Genomic DNA, 19,849 nt, shown 5'->3' with positions numbered 1-19,849 from the left:
ACATTATTTCACCGCAATGACTCGAGCTAGCGGCTCGAGAAAGAAGAAAAGGGAGTAGATAGGTTGCACCGCGGTTCGGGTCTCCCATGGCTACCACAAGCTGAAGCGGGGTGTGTTCCAGACGTTACCGCTCATGTGTCGCCTTTTTCGGCCACGTTCGTGACCGCGCACCGACCCGCCCTCTACAGACAAGAGTGTACTGAAAGAGGGTGGCTTATCCCATTTTATTCGGAGTTGTGAGGGCTTTGACAGCTCCGCGACATTTGATTTACATTCGTCTTTCCATCTCTCCAATCCAGGCCCGAGCATGGGGAGGAGGGTAGCCGGACACGAGCGTGTCTTGTGCGGCATGCCGCTGTGACAAGCACCCCCTCTCCGTCTCCCCGCTAGGAAGCATCCATCACTCCTCAAAGTGCATTCACAACATGACTGTTTTTAAGCAGGAGAATGTTGAGGAGTTTTATGAGATCGGAGACGAGCTGGGCAGGTGAGTCACGGACGCTTTCACCTAAAATCAATTTTGCACTTGTTTTACCAGTCTGAGGGAAAGGGCTCAGTCAAAATCAATAGAGAAAATTTGATGCAGAGATGGAAATATGATGTACTGTGTTGCCATGGCTTCTTTGAAATTTTTGGTCACAGATTAACTCATTGGCTGTTATTGATGCCTATTAGTGATGCACATATTTAAGGAATCATAATTTCGTTTTAAAGAGTGAGGTCAAAGGTGACAGAGGTCAAAATTATGTTGGTGTTCAAAAAACTCAAGAACGAATAAAGGTATTATCAAAATTGCAGGATATGTTTGTATTGTTTATGTATTTGCAATATGAAACTGAACAGGTGATTACATTTTGGGAGAGTGAGGTCAACGGTCAAAGATGGCAGACGTCAGAAAAGAAATTATTTTATTCATGAGAAACAAATGAAAATAATGATTAAAGGTGTGAGATTATATATATGTATGTATGTATATATATATATATATATATATATATAATATATATAAAACTCATTCACTCCCAGCCATTTTCACCGGTGCAACCCCCTTCACTCCCGGCCGTTTTACCGGATTTTGACTGATTTTGCAAGGCCCACAGAAAATTCTGTCCCATTGTTATATAAACACAGAACCCACCAAAAGAAAGATTGGACTCTCTTCTTTCAGCAGGAAAAAAAAGTTAGTTCATATCGTTTTCCATTCTTTAGAAATCAGAATTTGGAAAATAGCTTAGTTTGATTAATTTCCTATTTCTGATGAAAAAAACTGAGAAATTGAGCTTTTTGTACATTTCAAACATAACTTTGACTTTAACACAGCTAATTTTTGCTTTCGTTACATCCCAAACATCTGAATAATGTTTTCCTTTTACAAAATAACACAAACGACAAGACAAATAGAGCTTTTGCTAGCAAAGTTACAATTTATTTACACATAACTAACTGAGAGATGACGCTGTTGTGGCTGCGACAGCCGGGGTAAACTTTTCCCTCATTGCTGCCTGTCTCATAAAGATGGATTTTTTTTAGTCTTTCTTTTGTGGTGACCACTGCCTCGTGGCAGAGTTCGCTTGGGGAACTTGTGATCCTGGGGTGGAACTGGTTTGGCCGTGCGCGTTTCCGTGCGGAACGCTGGAGGGTGCGGGGGCGAATGGCCAAGCACGGCAGCGCGTGCTCTGCTCGGCAAGCAGCACGGACTCAACGGCATCGTCCGCTGCACTGGTGGTCCCGGTCGTTCTGCTCGGTCGTCCAGCGCCTGACATCCCAGGCGTCTTCCCGGTTGTTCTGCCTGGTCGTCCACCGCCTGGCATCCTGGACGTCCATTCGGTCGTCTTCCGCTGGCGCCCCAGCCGTGCGGCCTGGCCGTTCGTTGAATCGGGTTGCGGGTCTTACCAAATGCGCTACTGCCCTCCAGTGGCCAGTTTTATTGCTTTAAAATGGATTTTCAGCTTTGTACTTTGGAGCTAAGTTGAATCAGAACCCAGAGATGTGTCTTGTGAAAAAAAAACACTGAAACAATTAAAAATAGAACGTATTTATACGTTTTTGGGTGCAAATGAGTTAAAGACATGGCATTCACATAGGCATACATCACATTAGAGCTCGTGTAAGCCACAATATTAACTCATTGACTGCCATTGACAGCGATAGATGTTTAATCCATTTGAATTAAGAGGGTTGGCAGCGAATGAATGGACATTTAACAGGAAATGACAAACTCAACAGGAAAAAACCCAGAACTGCCTGAATATCGCACAGGTGACCCCGAAATCAACAGAAGTGACACGAATTGCCTCCAAAATCACTTAGTATAACCCACTGGCTGTCACTGACAGTGATAGACCTCCAATCCATTTGATTGGCAGCCAATGAACAAATGAGTCTCCCAGATCAAATGGATTGGACGTCTACTAGTGATAAACTCATTGAAATTCACAGCAGAGGGATGACTACACAATTGGACGTCAATCTTTGTCAAGCGTTAATAGTGAGTAGTACTACATGAACAGTAAGCCTGTTATCGAATAAGTGCTGTGTAAAAGGCAGAAGTACTAGATGGCTAATGGCAGGCATGCACCCACTGACCTACATTCAACCCCCTTTCACCAGGGCTGGCATGACTGGGTGGAGGGGCCGAGTATCATCCCCCTCTTGTAGTACTACAAGTAGTAGCTGTTCATTTGGACTCTCTGACGTGCCATTTTTATCGCGACAAATCCTTGCACCTTGAGCAGTGAAGTAATAAGGATGTCACATGATGTCATTTCATGTGCGAGCAGGTCACCGGACTTTGTTATGAAATCATGAGAGCACCTTAGAAAAAACAGCAAAATGTCAGTTTTGCTGCAATTTTAGGCAGGAGATGATGATGGCTAGACAGCTGGTGCCCCCCCACCCCTTCCATCCAGCCTTCCTCACCTCCCACCATTACCATCTCTTCCTCCTCCATCACATGGAAAGCTCGCACGATCTTGACGATAATAAATCGACAAATATGTATTAAATGCAAAGTGGTCCAGTTCCAGTTCAGAACACGACCAAACGTTAAAAGTCAATCAAATGCGAATTTAACCGTTTGTTTGGCAAGTGGCTAATTTCAGTCATTAAAAAAAAAAAAACAACTTCACACACAAATGGACATCACTTTTTTGGGTCATATACAGTTGTGGTCAAAAGTTTACGTACACTTGTGAAGAACATAATGTCATGGCTCTCTTGAGTTTCCAGTTATTTCTACAACTCTGATTTTTCTCCAATAGAGTGATTGGAACAGATACTTCTTTGTCACAAAAAACATTCATGAAGTTTGGTTCTTTTATGACTTTATTATGGGTTAACAGAAAAAGTGAAAAGAAAAAAATCTGCTGGGTCAAAAATATACATACATGGATCTGAAAAAGCGAATCATTGACTTGAACAAGTCAGGAAAGTCACTTGGAGCCATTTCAAAGCAGCTGCTGGTCACAAGAGCAACAGTGCAAACAATTGTTTGTAAGTATAGACCCTACTCACCAACGTCACAGAATGACGTGTCGCTGTATCCGGCCACCATATTGTCCCTCTCTGTTTAGCCCTATTCTCAATGGTTTCAATTAGTCGTTCAGTTTATAGAGCAATTCATGGAAGCCCCGGTGCTTTCAGACGCTGTAAACTCATTGGATGCGTTGCATAAAAGGCGTTATGTGGAAAAGCTTCAGTCTATCCATTCGCCAGATCCATATTTCATGCCTAAATCGATATTTTTCGACCCGCTGTCTTCGCCCTCTCTGCCTGACATCTGCTACCCTGATATCTACAACTATCTTGTCCACACAAAATCAGCCTATTCTCACGAAAGTTTGAAAAACTTTAAGAGCAGCACTCTAAGCAACATAACCCTGTGTGATTTCTAAAATGGCGACAATCAAAAAAAAAAAAAAAAGTTGACTGCGATGGCCGACGCTTCAAGGATATTGGACTATTTCTTCAATAAAACACGCAACAACTGTGTCTGCCTCATTTGCAAAGAGACAGTCGCTGTTTTCAAAGAGTTCGATGTGACGCAATATTACTAAACAAGACACGCTGACATGTACAACATTACAGGGAAGATACGCAGCGAGAAATTATAGCAACTTGAAGTTAGTTTATTTTTTCACAGCAGCAGTATTTCGCAAGAGTCCGAGTGTTGAAAGAGAAAGCCACAAAGACGAGACTGTTGAAATTATGAATTTAAAAAAATAATAAAGCAAATGTGACACACAGAAGGGCTTTGCTAAAATTTGTTTAAATATATTGTTCTATGTAAATCAGCCAAGGTAGTCCCCCGCATTTTTACCACACCAAATCTGGCCCCCTTTGCAAAAGGTTTGGACACACCTGTTTAACTGATGATCCGTAGACGAGGCCAGCTTCTTTCACTTGGTACCAGCTAAATATTATTCAAAATGTAATGATGGTGGAAGAAATAAGCATCTTGAATTTGAAACTGTATGTTGTCGGCGATTAGCCTCGCAATGATCTTAATTGTGGTTGTCAGCCCCAAACCCTCTAAATATATATTAAATGCATCTTACCAGATATAAAATGACTACTACATAATCCGTGGTAATCGTTTGGAGCCCAGTTTTCTCGTCGAATTGCAGCAGTCCATCTCGCTCTCCTCTCCGGGTCTCTCGGAATACGGTAAAACTTCAAGTCTCTCCGTCTTTCTTCTCTGTTATTGCAACCAACCGCCACACACGCCTTCACCATTTTGATTATTAATGTTAACGAGCAGAAAAACACGCCATAATAGGAGGAATTTACGTAGCGGTAATGCATCAACACGACGAGTAGACGGACAATATGGTGCGGAGGCGTGGTTGTGATGTCATGTGAGTAGGGTCTATAAAGTGCATGGCACTGTTTTGTCACTGCCACGAACAGGAAGAAAACGCAAGCCATCACCTGCTGCTGAGAGAAAATTGGTCAGGAGGGTGAAGATTCAACCGAGAATCACCAAAAAGCAGATCTGCCAAGAATTAGAAGCTGCTGGAACACAGGTGTCAGTGTCCACAGTCAAGCGTGTTTTGCATCTCCATGGACTGAGAGGCTTTCTGGAGGAAAGTTCTGTGGTCAGACGTAACAAAAATCGAGCTGTTTGGCCACAATGCCCAGCAATATGTTTGGAGGAGAAAAGGTGAGGCCTTTAACCCCAAGTACACCATGCCTACCGTCAAGCACGGTGGTGGTAGTATTATGCTGTGGGGCTGTTTCGCTGCCAATGGAACTGGTGCTTTACAGAGAGTAAATGGGATAATGAAGAAGGAGGATTACCTTCAAATTCTTCAAGATAACCTAACATCATCAGCCCGAAGATTGGGTCTTGGGCGCAGTTGGGTGTTCCAACAGGACAATGACCCCAAACACACATCAAAAGTGGTAATGGAATGGCTAAATCAGGCTAGAATTAAGGTTTTCGAATGGCCTTCCCAAAGTCCTGACTTAAACCCCATTGAGAACTTGTGGACAATGCTGAAGAAACAAGTCCATGTCAGAAAGCCATCAAATTTAACTGAACTGCACCAATTCTGGCAAGAGGAGTGGTCAAAGATTCAACCAGAAGCTTGCCAGAAGCTTGTGGATGGCTACCAAAAGCACCTAATTGCAGTGAAAATGGCCAAGGGACATGTTACCAAATATTAGCGCTGCTGTATGTATATTTTTGACCCAGCAGATTTGATCACTTTTTTCTGTTCACCCATAATAAAGTCATACAAGAACCAAACTTCATAAATGTTTTTTGTGACAAAGAAGTATCTGTTCCAATCACTCTATCAGAGAAAAATCAGAGTTGTAGAAATACAGTGATACCTCAGCTCACGAACATAATTGGTTCCCAGAAAGTGTGTGTAAGGCGAAAAGTTCGTCTTCCGAACATAAGAAACCATTAAAATGAGAATAATCCGTTCCCAGGTCCCCATAAAACATAATTTTCTACTAAAAAAGCCTTAAAACTACACAAAAATATACCTTATTTTCTTTAATGTCTTCTTAGGCTTAACACTAGCCTGTGGTGGGGTCTTTTTCGGTCCCATAATAGCAAAAGTACACTCAATATGGTCCAAAATGTCTATCAAACACAAACCACGTCCGCACTCAACGAAAGGGAGGGGACGAACTGGGACGCCGTGAGCGTGCGTCAGCTTCTCGTGGCGCTGTTCGACCGCGTGGTTTGGTTCGTCTGCCGAAAACTAGTTCGTCAGCAGAGACTATATGCTCACGAATTTAATGTTCTTGAGGCGAAAAGTTCGTGAGCTTAAGCGTTCGTGAGCTGAGGTATCACTGTAACTGGAAACTCAAGAGAGCCATGACATTATGTTCTTCACAAGTGTATGTAAACTTTTGACCACAACTGTAGGCACAGTATCAATAGTTAAATCTTTCAGTGCCATTTATGATGCGTGACGTCCAATCCTGTGGCTTTATTCATCCCTCTGCTTTGAATTTCAATACTTTTGTCGCCAGTAGACGTCCAATCCATTTGAACTGGGAGGTCTGACAATGACGTTCATTCACTGTCAGCCCTCCCAGTTCAAATGGAATAACTGTCTATTAGGGCTGTCCCAAACGACTAATTTCCTCCCGATTAGTCAGCCGACTATTTTTACGATTAGTCGACTAATCAAATTTTTTTTTTTTTTAAACTACTGTAATAATGAAATTTTTGGAGAAGCTTATTAATTCACAAAAAAACATTTTGGAACACCTAAATTCTTTATTAACGTATAAATAAATAACAAATACCAATAATAAATCACAAACAATGAGGTCAAATGCTGCTGGCATTAACAAGTGCAAAAAAATGTAAACGGAAACACTGTGACTTAACCTCTTTAACAGGAGTCAAAACAATTCTTACTCTTTTTGTGGTATGTCATTGTCTATATATTTCTAAATGTTAAAATGAATTGCAATGTCCCGGACAACCATTTTCAGAATACTTTGTGTGAGTTCAGATGCTTTTTCTGGTGTGCATTCCGCATTTTTGGGGGATGGGAAAAACTGTTAAACTTTTGTTTGTTTTAACCTGAAAATAAATAGAGGGCACACTGAAATATTACCACAATTATTTTGAATGAAAGGCACACATACCCACAGTAACAAAAAATAAATATATAGTATTAATTTTATAGTATACTACTATATGTAAAACTTTATATTGAATAACATCAGTGCAGTCATGGATTACAGTAAGCAGGCCAGTGGTGTTTCCATATATATATTTTTTATATTATGTATATACAGGATATATGTATATATTTTCCCCAAGTGGGAGCTTCCATGATCCTAATAAATTTAATAATAATTAAAAAAATATATATAGTTATATTAATTATTTTATTAAATAAAAATGCACGTTGATACGATGCACATAAAGGCAAGTTCCATTTAAAAAAGTTGTATGGACTTACAATCCGCTAGCTTGTTGTTTCTTGTTGTCTTCAAAAATTACACTTGGGTGACGGCGCTTCAAGTGTTCGTTCATAGCCGACGTGCTACCGTGGTATGCGAGCTCAGCTTAGCAAAGTGTACACAAAGCGGCACCCTCCATATCTTCCTTGAAATAATTCCAGGCTCTGGCTATTCTGGTCCGCTTTTTTGGCTTTATGCCGCTTTCACGTGTTACCAACTCTGCCCTTTTTGGAAATTGGCGGTGTTTTTAACTCCTCACCGACGATTCACTTGGCTCGTTGTCGTCGGTTCGTCTGGGTTCGTCCGATTTCCTCCTCAGGAAGGTGGCGGCGTGCATAAAAACACCGAGAGGCGTCGGATGGCTCTTTATGGATTCTTTTATTGACCAAAACAAAAACGTGGGGTATGAAGCCACTCAACTCGGCGCTACCTGCGCACTTTTCCGACTCACCGATCTCGCTCCCTCTCTCTCGCTCGCTCGCCCACTTTCTTCCTCTTTGCTCAATCTGACAACGCCGGTCACATTGAAATAACAGCAGCACCCTTGGGGGTGCCAGTAACAACCGCTTGTATCGCGAGCGCCCGCCATTCTAAACTTTATCCGCATGTAATTTTTTTTTTTTTTTTTAACCCGTCATTACCCGTCAACGGTATGTTTTGCCCGTCGACGCATTTACGTCATCGATGACGTTGACAACGTCGACTAGTCGGGACAGCTCTACTGTCTATCACTGTCAATGGCAACCAACAAAACTCAAAATGTGATGTCCCTATTTGTGGATGCCAGGTCTCTGTATTTTTATATTATTGTAATGTTATTTTTTATTTATTCATTTATTTATTTATTTTTACTATTCATGCCTGTATTTTGAAAAAATAATTATAATTTATTATGAAGTAATAAAATTGTTAAAAGGTTTTAGCAAAATTCCGTTTCTGACCACTCTTACCTTTGAGCTAGTTAGTCCAAATTTAACCATCTCTTCCATTTCATATTAGAAATATATCCTGAAAGTTTGAAATCTTGAACCCAGGCATTTCTGACGTCTGTGACCTTTGCCCTTTGACCTCATCGTTCCAAATTTTAATCACCTCTTCTGTTTGATATCAAACATATCATGCAAGTTTATAATCATCCTTTTGTGTTCTTGAATGATCTTGGGCACACATACTGTATGTCTGACATTTGTGACTTTTGCCCTTTGACCTCATTACCCCAAATTTTACGCACCTCTTCTGCTCATATTACAAACATATCATGCAAGTTTGATAATACCGTATTGGCACGAATATAAGACTGTGTTTTTTGCATTGACTGAAAAAGTGGAAGTCGTTTTATATTCGGGGTCTAGGCATTATACCCATTCACGACGGTAGATGGCGCCAGATATCATTGAAGCGAATGTTGAACTTGAGGAGTAATGTTCTGTCATGACCGATCTCTGCTACTCTCAAGTTTAACCAGTTTGCATTATTTTATTGCGATGTTTTTCCTTATTCAGATTTGTTTCAAGACTACAGTTACAGTTGGACCTCACTTTGATGGTTAATGCAGTTATTGCAATTTTGTTGTTTTATCACAATAGATTGGCTTCTGGTTTTTGAAATGTAAATAAACCATTCATTTGCGAATGTGATTGCACTTTAGTTTACATATTTAAATGTTCAGATATTAAGATTTGAATGAGGCAAAATAACATGCTTTTTCTTTCAAATATATTGTTATAATCATTTGTTTCAGATGTACTGTAATTATTTTCTATATAAAAACTAATTCGGTGTTCAAAAAGTCTTTTTCAAACTTGAGTCTTGAGAAAGAGGGGGTCGTCTTATAATCGGGGCCGTCTTATATTCGGGCCAATACGGTAATCTCTTCATCTGTTCTTGAATGATCTTGAGCACAAACATATTTTTGACCTTTGTGTCCTTTGCCCTTTGACCTCATTACCCCAAATTTTACGTACCTCTTCTGCTCATATTACAAACATATCATGCAAGTTTGCCAGTAATCCCTTTATCTGTTCTTGAATGATCTTGAGCACATATTTCTGAACTTTGTGACCTTTGCCCTTTGACTTTTACCCCAACATTTAATCACCTCTTTCGTTTCATATTACAAACATTTGCAATTTTAATAATACTCAGTTTATTCATTCTTGAGTTATTTTAAACACCAGCAAACAGACAGTAGACATGTGCCGATTAACGGCTTCAAGGTATACCATGGTATGAAAACGTCAAGGTTTCAAAACCGCAAAAATTTTCCGTCATATCGTCCCTACGGTATTAGGGTATTTTATGTCCCAAAAATGCATGGAGAAATCACTCGCTTGCAGCTGCAAGGCTCAACCCTCTCCCACCGGTCGTTGCTCAGTGTCAGTTAGTCAGCTGTGCGACACGTTGGCTGGAGTTCAGCTACAGAAAAGTTAGACAGCCGCGGCTAAGAGGAGGAGGGTAGCTGCCGAGAAGGCAATACCTCCAATATGATTTCGCATTTATACAAAATTGTAGGTTAGTAAACTCTGTCATGAACGATTCCCACCAGCTACGAGAGTTAATTCTGGCGTGTTTAGGCATGTGCCGGTTACCGGTTTCACGGTTTACCGTGGTGTGAAAACGTCGTGGTTTCAAAACCACTAAAATTTTCCGTCAGACCGTAGTGCGGTATTCGCTATTTTTCTTGTGTCAAAAATGAAGCCAGAAGCGGCTTGGCGCTGCAGCGCTCACCCCCTCCCGTTTGTTGCTGTGTGTGAAAGTGACGCTATCGGCTAGCCAGCCAGCTAACCCAAAAACAAATACTTCAAACATAAGGCGTACTGTTCTTCAATTTATTGAGCTCTCAAATCGTGCTAAGTGTAATATACAACATGAATACATTTAAAATGTTGCTCAATTAGATTTTTCCATGTGAGTAGCTTCAACAGATTAGCACTGTGGTAAAAGTTCGCCAAAAACAAACACACATTTTCCTTTCAAATTCAATATACAAACTAACTAAAAGCTTACAAAGATGAATGTTAGCCTAGGCTTAGCTGGGAGAGTAACTTCGTTGAGTGTGACTGCCGCAGAGTGAGAAAACAAGCTTGATTTGCTTGAATGAAGGAGAAAAAGTGACTGCGTCAAAGATCGCTAATTGCGAAAGACGATCTTGCCCTAAGCACAAATCCACGTTCGCTGGATCAAGGAGAGGTCTCACTCCCAATGTTTAAAAAAAAAAATTTTTTTTTTAGATGAAACCTTTCCACAACAATATTGACGTTTTAACTAACTTATACATGTTTAACTAACTTATGAATTCTTTGTTTCTTTTTAAAACAAAGGCATGACATCATGTTGACTAGAGTTGACACAGTGGCTGAAAATGGTGAAACTTCACTTAAGCTTTTCCATCCTGAAAAAAAAGTCATGCAGTATAATTTCTTTTTTTTTTTTTTATTATTATTCAGAAGTGTTTTTACTTTATAGAAATTATTTTGTTCTTGCTCTAATCTTGAGCAACTTGAGCTGTGGCTGTGAGTGTAGTCTATAAGCTATATTTTATTTAAAATATATATATTTTTTATTGATAATTTATTTATTTTAACAATATATTCATGTTCCAATTTGCAACTATGGTCTGAAAAAAAAATCCTGTTCAATGGAAAAAAGTTTTTTTTTTTTTTTTTTTTTTTTTTAACCTCAATGTCAAACCCCTAATCTCAAAATTTTTTGGAGCTACAATTGCAATACCGTGATACCGTGGTATTTTTGCTCACGGTTATCGTACCGTCAAAATATCATACCGGCACATGCCTAGGCGTGTTTAGTGTGTCTAGCGGTAGTAAAACGTGGTGTTTTTTCTCTCTGGCAACTGGCTGTGTTGAGAAAGAGAGTGTGTGTAATGTAAACATGATACGAGTCATACACACGTGCTTTTTATGGAAAATAATTCAATTATTTTTGTTCTGATGGTAATAATGTTGAGCTGTGGTTGTGGGTTTAGGATCACCTGAAGAACTGCATTTATTTTAATTTTATTTAGAATATTTATATATTTCTAAAATGTATTTCAACTTAACATTATACTTATGTCCCTATTTGCAAATATGTTTTCAAAAAGAATCCTATTCAATGGATTTTTTTTTTTTAAACGCAGATATCTCAAAGTAACACATTTTAGAGCTGTAATCTCAATACGGTGAAACCGTGATATTTTGGCTTAAGGTTATCATACCGGCACATGCCTAACAGACAGATGGACCCGAATGGATAAAATGTCATAGTGTTTAACTACTTGCCAGCCACTGACAACAATAGACGTCTAATTCATTTAAACTGGCTGTGAATGTTCCTCTTTCGGTGTCATTGATGGTGTTAGGTGTCCAAACCATCTTAATTTGGAGTTCTGAACATTTGTTCATGTGCCTCTCACAGTCAAAATGGATTGGACGTCTAGTGCAGTTAATGGCAGACAATGAGTAACAATCACGACCCTTGAAGTGATTATTTTTAGTAGTGATCAAATTTCTGATCGAGATGAACAACAGCGATCACAAAATGGAGGTCGACAATGGCTGCGTTTGAGGTATTTTGACAGTTTGAGTCTACTCTGTGACCTCCCGCTGAGCTTTGCTGGTGTCACGTGTCCCTGATGTGTCTGATGGCATTCCTGTCAGTCCTCGAGGATGCCAATTATGCTATGATGTGCTCGGCATTAACTCCCACTGATAGGCGCAAGGTCATGAAAACAAAGTGAAGAACTGAGTGACCTCGCAGTTCAAATGGAATGGACGCCTGTCCCTGTCAATGGCAGACAATGAGGCAACAGCCGGCGCTGCCCTCTGGGCAATAATGAGCTCATGAAAAAATCCTCGTTATATCCCGACAGCTGTGGGTTTTTGATTTACACGGCGTTGATAATCCATCATCCTCTTCCTTCCTCCGAGCAGCCGGCGGTTCCTCTTCTCACTTCTCAATCCCGTTGCCTGGTTACACTTTCTACCGGTACACAATGGTGCGGCGGTTGCGTAACTGTTTTGTGGTCCACGCACACGCCACACACATACAAACAGTGCAGCCGAGTGGGTTGTGAACGCCGCCGGCTGGCTGCTAGTTAGCAAAACGTTAACATTAGCTACATCACCACATTGTCAGTTCAAAGACAATACATAGCTGGTTCGTAGGCCAACACTTTTCATACAGTCAGAGCACACCATTGAAAATGTGACATTGGTGCACAGATTTTGGGAGTAAGTTGAATTTTTGTTGTTTTTTGTTCGAGGAGAAATATTATTCTATCCTAATTAAAGGTGGGAACCTCTTGGTACCTCACGATACAATACGATACGATTTGCAATACAAAGCTCATGATAACGATGATCTCACAATGGTGATACAACGATTATCAATACCTTGATCAGGAAATCATTGTAGGATATTCTACAAAACAACTAATAAACAGAAAAACAAGCTATTTTCATTCTTCTGCTGTGAGGTTTTCTGTAGTAGACGTCCAATACATTTACTGGCAGTACCCCCATCTATGGCGGTCAATGGCAAGCAATGAGTTTAATTTGGGGGTATTTCAGGTCATTTGCTGTTGATTTTCAATCACTTCCTTTTGAATTTGGTGCATTTCAGGGTCACTTACTGTTTATTTTGAGGCATTTATGGCTCACTTCTTGTTGGTTTTGGGTTACAGAACAGGATGTGACCCTGGAATAAGCAGTGACGAATACTCAACAGGAAAAAGAAAAAGTAACCTGTAAATGCCCCAAAAATCGGAAAGACTGGCTGTAAATGCTCTGGTTTCGAATGAACGAACGTCTAGGACCATCAATGGCAGCCATAGAGTTAACAGAGACACTATCATGGTCAGGGGTGCACATAAGTGGTCCGCATGCGCGCATGCGTACTGGACGTAGACAAACGCGCTGGCCCTCAACGGTTTTCCATACGCTTTTGCGTACCAATGGCTGACCACTGTATTTGCGGCGGACACAAGAAAATCACTTCTCAAAATGTCAAGGAGGCAGGCCCCACTGAGTAATTATTTCCGTGTTCCCCCACCCCCGTCAAAAGACAGACAGACGACAGAGACGTCACCGGAGCTACCGAAAAAAAGGACTTTTGCTGAAAAGTGGCTGCAGGAGGTACCATGGCTAGAAGCAAATGATGCTCGCACAGAAATGTGGTGCAACATTTGCCGTGAGAATCCCAATGTTGCTAATAAGAGCAGCGCATTTTATGTAGGGTCAAAGAATTTTAGCCATCCAAACTATGAAAAGCACGAAAAAAACAGAGCATGTGGCAATTAAGCGATCTCATGAGGTCAAAGGTCACAGCGGTCAGAAAATGAATTTTGCATTAACTCAAGAACAAATATAGGGATTATCATCAAACTTGCAGGATATGTTTGTAATATGAAATAGAAGAGATGGTTCAATTTTGGGGGAAAAAAAGTCAAAGGTCACTGAGGTCAGAAATATGTGGGTGTAAAAAATAAATCAAGAAAGGGATTACTATCAAATTTGCAGAATATGTTTGTAATATGAAATCCCAGAGATTGGGGATGTTCCGATCGCATATTTTTGCACCCAAATCAACTGATTTTGAGAATCTGCTGATACAAAGTGAAAGCTGATACTGAAAATTTTTTTTATTATTAATTCTATTTTCTGGGGGAAGAAAGTTTTTGAACGGGAGGGCATTTAGAAAAAAAAAATATATATATTATTTTAATTTCATTTTTAAACAGCAAAACCCTAACTGGAGGTGAGAGCATGCGAGAGCATAATAAAAGTGCCACGATTTTAATGAGATATTATCGCGTACTTACCTCTTTTCGATCCAAAAACTCCATGGTCCAGGATTTTTGAGGGATTTTATGGGTGGAACATGGTAATATGACAAAGGTCGCAATGCAGAAATCGCAGGCATCAAGGAGTGGTCGAGATTTTCATTTTCATATATTTACCCTTTTAAACGTTTTTTTTTTTGTTGTCATTTTTTCTTTGTTTAGATTGATTATTTATCATCTAACATATCGGAGAAAATGCGACAGTACCCAAAAAAATACAATTAAGCGATAGTTATGAGGTAGATATCTGTGACTTATTTACAGACGCCAATTTTTTTAATGTGACGTAATTTATTTAAAAGTTTAAAATTTGCGAGTGAATAAATTTTTAAAGTCGTTTTTTTTTTTTTTAAACAAAATATTAGACATCAATCAATGATTCTATGCTAAAAATGACAGACATTTCAAATAATAAATAGGATTACTTACCTTTTTTTTATGGCTAGGTTGAAACAAAAGCGGTTGCGCGACCTCTGTAAACGGGGGTTTCCAGGGTAAAACGGACAAATTAAAAATAGTTCAGGGACTTATTGTGCCATGAATCTGCTACAGCAGCAAATAGACATATTGTTCTATCAAACACAACAGTTCTTTTGGCTTAAAATACAGCAGTTTATTTTAAGAGGGGTGCAAGAGCAGAAATTGCTTTTTCAGTCTTGTCTGCGTTTTCCGCCAAATATATATTTTTTAATTAAGAACCTGATCCTTTTCACCCGATTCTGATCCTTTGAAAAATGGCGCGACTGGCCCGATTTCCAATAATGTGATGGAATTGGGGACATCCCAAGAAGAGATGTTTAAATTCTGGGTTAATGTGGGTAAAGGTCACGGTGGTCAGAAAAGGCATTTCACAAAAACTCAATAACGGATTAGCCTATTTAACTCAAATTCTCGGGGTAGATGATATTATGAGAGAAGGGAGAAAGGGTCAAAGGTCACAGACGTCTGAAATATGGTGATGATTTGAATTTGGCTGCTTAGGCGGAAGTCAAGTCAAGTTCCTCTAGTTAGGCCTGTCGCAATAACATATTTTAATGAGCGGTATATGGTGTCATAAATTATTGCCGATATGCGATATTGCTGTATAAAATAAACACTTAGTTCCCGGGTTACGACGTACCCGACTTACGTGATGTCTGTCGACTTTACGATGCAGGAGTCTTGCCCGCCATTTTGTCTTTTGTCTTTTTTTTTTTTTTTTTTTTGTCGCATAAACCGTACCTTATTGTACCTCACAGCATTTTATTTTTGACTATATTTTATTATTATGACTATCCATAGTGAAATGTGTATTTGATTATAATCTTGATTATAATGTAGTACTTCCGCACGCGAGTATGAGCGCATGTACACACAAAAAAGAACGTATTTGTGCACACAAAGAAGAGCGCATGCATGCACGCGAGAAAGAGCGCATTTTGTCCCACGAAGAAGTCGCGCTGATGAGTGAGAGAGAGATTACAGTTTAGTTCGCTGTCTATACAATGTACAATGACGTATAATACATGTTTTTGGATAGTTGTTTTGAGATTTAGGGGTATTTCGGGATACTTAAAGGGTTAATTCCGATTTACGCGGAAATTCGGGTTACGTCGCCAGGGAAGGAACGGAACTCGTTCGTAACCTGGGGACTACCTTTATGTATTCGAGGCAATTTATACACATTTTTGTTCCTATTGTGATATTCTTATCGGCCACTATATTCAACATTAGGGATGTGACAATATACCGAAAATGGTATACGTCGCAAAGATTATCGATTTGCTCCCACCAAGAATCGATATATCGTTTTAAAATTGTCCATTAGAATAGTGTCTACGTTAGCTCATCCAATTCATTTTGACTGGACTAGACGTCTAGTACTGTCAATGACACTGAAACCAGGGAATCTCTTGTGGGCATTTACACATCACTTCCTATTCATTTTAGGGCATTTACAGGTTACTACTTCCTGTTGATTTTGAGTCCCTTCCTAATCATTTGTGTACATTCTTGAATCGCTTCTTTTTCAGAGACCCAAAATCACAAGGATGTGACCTGTAAATGCCTCAAATGACCCATAAGTTCCCCAAAAGGAAAAGGAAGTACCGTATTTTTCAGACTATAAGTCGCGTTTTTTTTTTCTTATTTTGGCTGGGGGTGCGACTTATACTCAGGAGCGACTCATGTGTGAAATTATTAACACATTATCATATCATTTCACATGTTTTTTTGGTGTTTTGGAGTGACACTGATTGTTTGGTAAATTTGTTAGCATGTTCTTTATGCTATAGTTATCTGAATAACTCTTAATAGCTATGGCCACGTTCGCGTTCTGCCTTTGGCAATGTGTGTTCAATTGTATTATTGACTTTTTATATTGAAATGCATGCTTTTAGTTTGTGGCGCTTTCACGCCTACGTGGGGGCGCACTCGCACTTGTTTACGTGAAGAAGAGCGCTCACACGCCAGAAGAAGACGGACAGCTACGTAGCTGTGAGTGAGTGGGCGAGTTAGCCAGAGAGAAACACGGCTGCGGCTGCGAACCTACGTTCATTGTTTATGCTTTTAAAATATCTCTACAGAGGCAACGCCTGTGTGTATCATCTTTTCTGTTGTTGTTGTATGTTTTCCACCCGCGATCGGACACTTAGAGCCAGTTGTGTGGTTTGAACGATGTGCTAATGCTAGCGAACGCATGCTAACCATTTATGTCATTGCTGTAAGAGCAGCTAATTATCATTCATCTACGTTGATGTGAACCTGTTTGCTATCGAGGACCAAATTGATTCAGTAAATTATACGGACGTCCAGCATCGTCATTTGGGAGTTCGCTGTGAAGCCAGGACCGAGCCGTAGGGTCCTAGTGAGGACAGTATATTCGCATTTCGTTGTTCATGCACTGTACACTGTACATTTATTCAGCATGTTGTTTGTTCTCTATTGTATTTTTATATTAAATTGCCTTTCAAGATAACATTTGTTCTATGTGTTGGATTTTATCAAGTAAATTTCCCCCAAAAATGTGACTTATACTCCGGTGCGACTTATATGATTTTTTTCTCTCTTAGTTGCGCATTTTATGGCTGGTGCGACTTATACTCAGGTGTGACTTGTAGTCCGAAAAATACGGGTAACCGAACATTAATTGGATATGACGTGAAATACCCCAAAATTAACTTGTTGCCTGGCATTAGCTGCCAATGACAGCCATATGAACGAACACCTTTCCAGTTTAAATGGACTGGACGTCTAAGAGTACTAAACTCATTCCAATTCACAGTAGAGGGATGAAAATAGCTTTTTTTCTGTTTATTATTTGAGCATGCACGTGATCTTATATTGACACAGCTGTTGTATTGGCGTTAATACAGCGACGCGATAAGGAAGTTTCAGGGTGAAAAACCAGTGGGAAAAAAAAGAGTTAATGTTCAGTCAAATAATGATCTCACGTGGAATGTCGTCGTTCATCTTCTGCCTGCCTAGAGTGAAAGTATTTAGAAAGAGTCTGGATCAAAAGTGCAGCGGGAAAGAAGACTGAGATGTTTTGCATTACTGTTTTAACACGCACTTTGTGTACTCATGAGCAAGCTGGCAAGCATCTTTCTTGTGAAATATTCATGTCTGAGTTAAAGACCAAAAACACTCAGTGATCACTTTACACAAATGGCATTTAGCCACATAGAAATTCATTTTGTTAGCTGCCAGCGTGGTTAGGAAAGTTATATTTGAGCAGAGGGTAAAATGTGTTGTTGTAATTTTTAATTATAAAAAATTATAAATTTACCCCTTTAGTTTACAACATTGACATTTTTTTGTTGTAGAATTATGACTTTCACAAAAACTTAAATAAACTTAAACTTAATAAAGTTCAATCATGTAGGATTACAAATTCGTCTTGGAAAATGAAAACTTGCCGACTTTCTGTAAATGTTTGCTATGTGAATGAAAATGATGACATTTCCCCACAAAAATGACATATTTATTCACATTTTACCTGTGATATCTTACATGCTATTAAAATTTTGTATGAAACATAGTCCCAGAATGACTTTTTGTTGTTAAACTACTAATATTTGTGGGCTATATCTCATCACAGTTCACAACTTTTTCCTTGTCATAATGTTTTGGTATATTTTTTCACCAATAATTTTTTTATCAATAAATTCTGGCTTTTTATTAAACAAATGTTTTATTAATTTAAAATGTATTTTTTATTTTCAAATAAAAATACATATATTTTCTATATTTTCATTTTTTTATTATTTCGAATCTTTTTATCATTTTTTATTTTAGTACTTTCGAGTTTTTTTTTTGTTTTTTTTTTTGCTATATATTTTATATTCTATATTTTGGTTTTTTGTTATTAATAAAGTTTAATAATAATGATAATGACTTTTTAACTGATATCCCGAAATTTTCCAAGTTAAAAAATCCAATACCATTGGATCCAGTACCGGTATCAACCTGATACCGAAATATGCGGTCGTGGACGTAACATATTTTGGCTAATTGTATGTTGGTGCCCCGCTGGATGCTTTAATAATGATAAATGTAACAACTTTAGGGTTTCCAAATAGACATTCTGTGAATAATAAGTAGAAACTGTGGTAAGCTGTAACTAGCCCTTGTACAAAGGCATTCACTTTGAAGGCAACATGCATAGCAGCCCAAAACCGATAATGAAAAACCAATATCGATATTACCCGATATCATTTTAAAATGCTTGTATGAGGCAATTTCAGTTATTAATAGTATGTTTATTTACAGTGCTGGCCAAAAGTAATGGTACCACTGCAATTCTGTCAGCTAATTCTCAGTTTATCCCAGAAAATGATTGCAATTACAAATGCTTTGGTAGTAATATCTTCTTTTATTTTGCTAGCAATGAAAAATCACAAAAGAGAATGAAAAAAATTTGAATCATTATCATTTTACACAAAACTCCAAAAATGGGCCTGTCAAAAGTATTGGCACCCTTTCCAAAATCATGTGATGCTTCTCTAATTTGTGTAATTTACAGCGCCTGTTACTTACCTGTGGCACATAACAGTTAGTGGCAATAACTAAATCACACTTGCAGCAACTTAAAATGAATTAAAGTGGACTCAACCTCTGTCCTGTGTCCTTGTGTATACCACATTGAGCATGGACAAAAGAAAGAAGACCAAAAAACTGTTTGAGGACTTGAGAAGCAAAATTGTGAGAAAGCATGGGTAATCTCAAAGCTACAAGTCCATCTCCAAAGAACTGAATGTTCCTGTGTCTACCGTGCGCAATGTCATCAATAAGTGTAAAGCACATGGCACTGTGGCTAACCTCCCTAGATGTGGACTGAAAAGGAAAAATTGACAAGAGATTTCAACGAAAGATTGTGCGGATGGTGGATAAAGAACCTCGACTAACTTCAAGCTGTCCTGCAGTCTGAGGGTACAAGAGTGTCAATCCTTACTATCTGTCGGCATCTGAATGAAAAGGGACTCTATGGTAGGATACCCAGGAAAACCCCACTTCTGACCCAGAGACAAAAAAAAGCAAGGCTGGAGTTTGCCAAAAATGTTTTGGAAGAATGTTCTCTGGTTAGATGAGACAAAA

General features: G+C 39.1%; 1 protein-coding gene across 1 annotated transcript in view; it reads left to right on the top strand.

Annotated features, from left to right (window-relative positions):
- Positions 1-19,849, top strand: part of dapk1 (death-associated protein kinase 1) — a 74,916-nt gene that overhangs the window by 287 nt on the left and 54,780 nt on the right. The window contains exon 2 of the mRNA XM_057832023.1: positions 300-487. Within this exon, the coding sequence (XP_057688006.1) occupies positions 426-487 (62 nt within the window). The 5' untranslated portion in view covers positions 300-425. The remainder of the gene's footprint in view (positions 1-299; positions 488-19,849) is intronic.

The sequence above is a fragment of the Corythoichthys intestinalis genome, chromosome 3 (assembly GCF_030265065.1).
Source record: "Corythoichthys intestinalis isolate RoL2023-P3 chromosome 3, ASM3026506v1, whole genome shotgun sequence".
NCBI lineage: Eukaryota > Metazoa > Chordata > Actinopteri > Syngnathiformes > Syngnathidae > Corythoichthys > Corythoichthys intestinalis.
The sequence above is the reverse complement of the archived record's forward strand: the minus strand, read 5'-3'. Positions and strand labels throughout refer to the sequence as shown.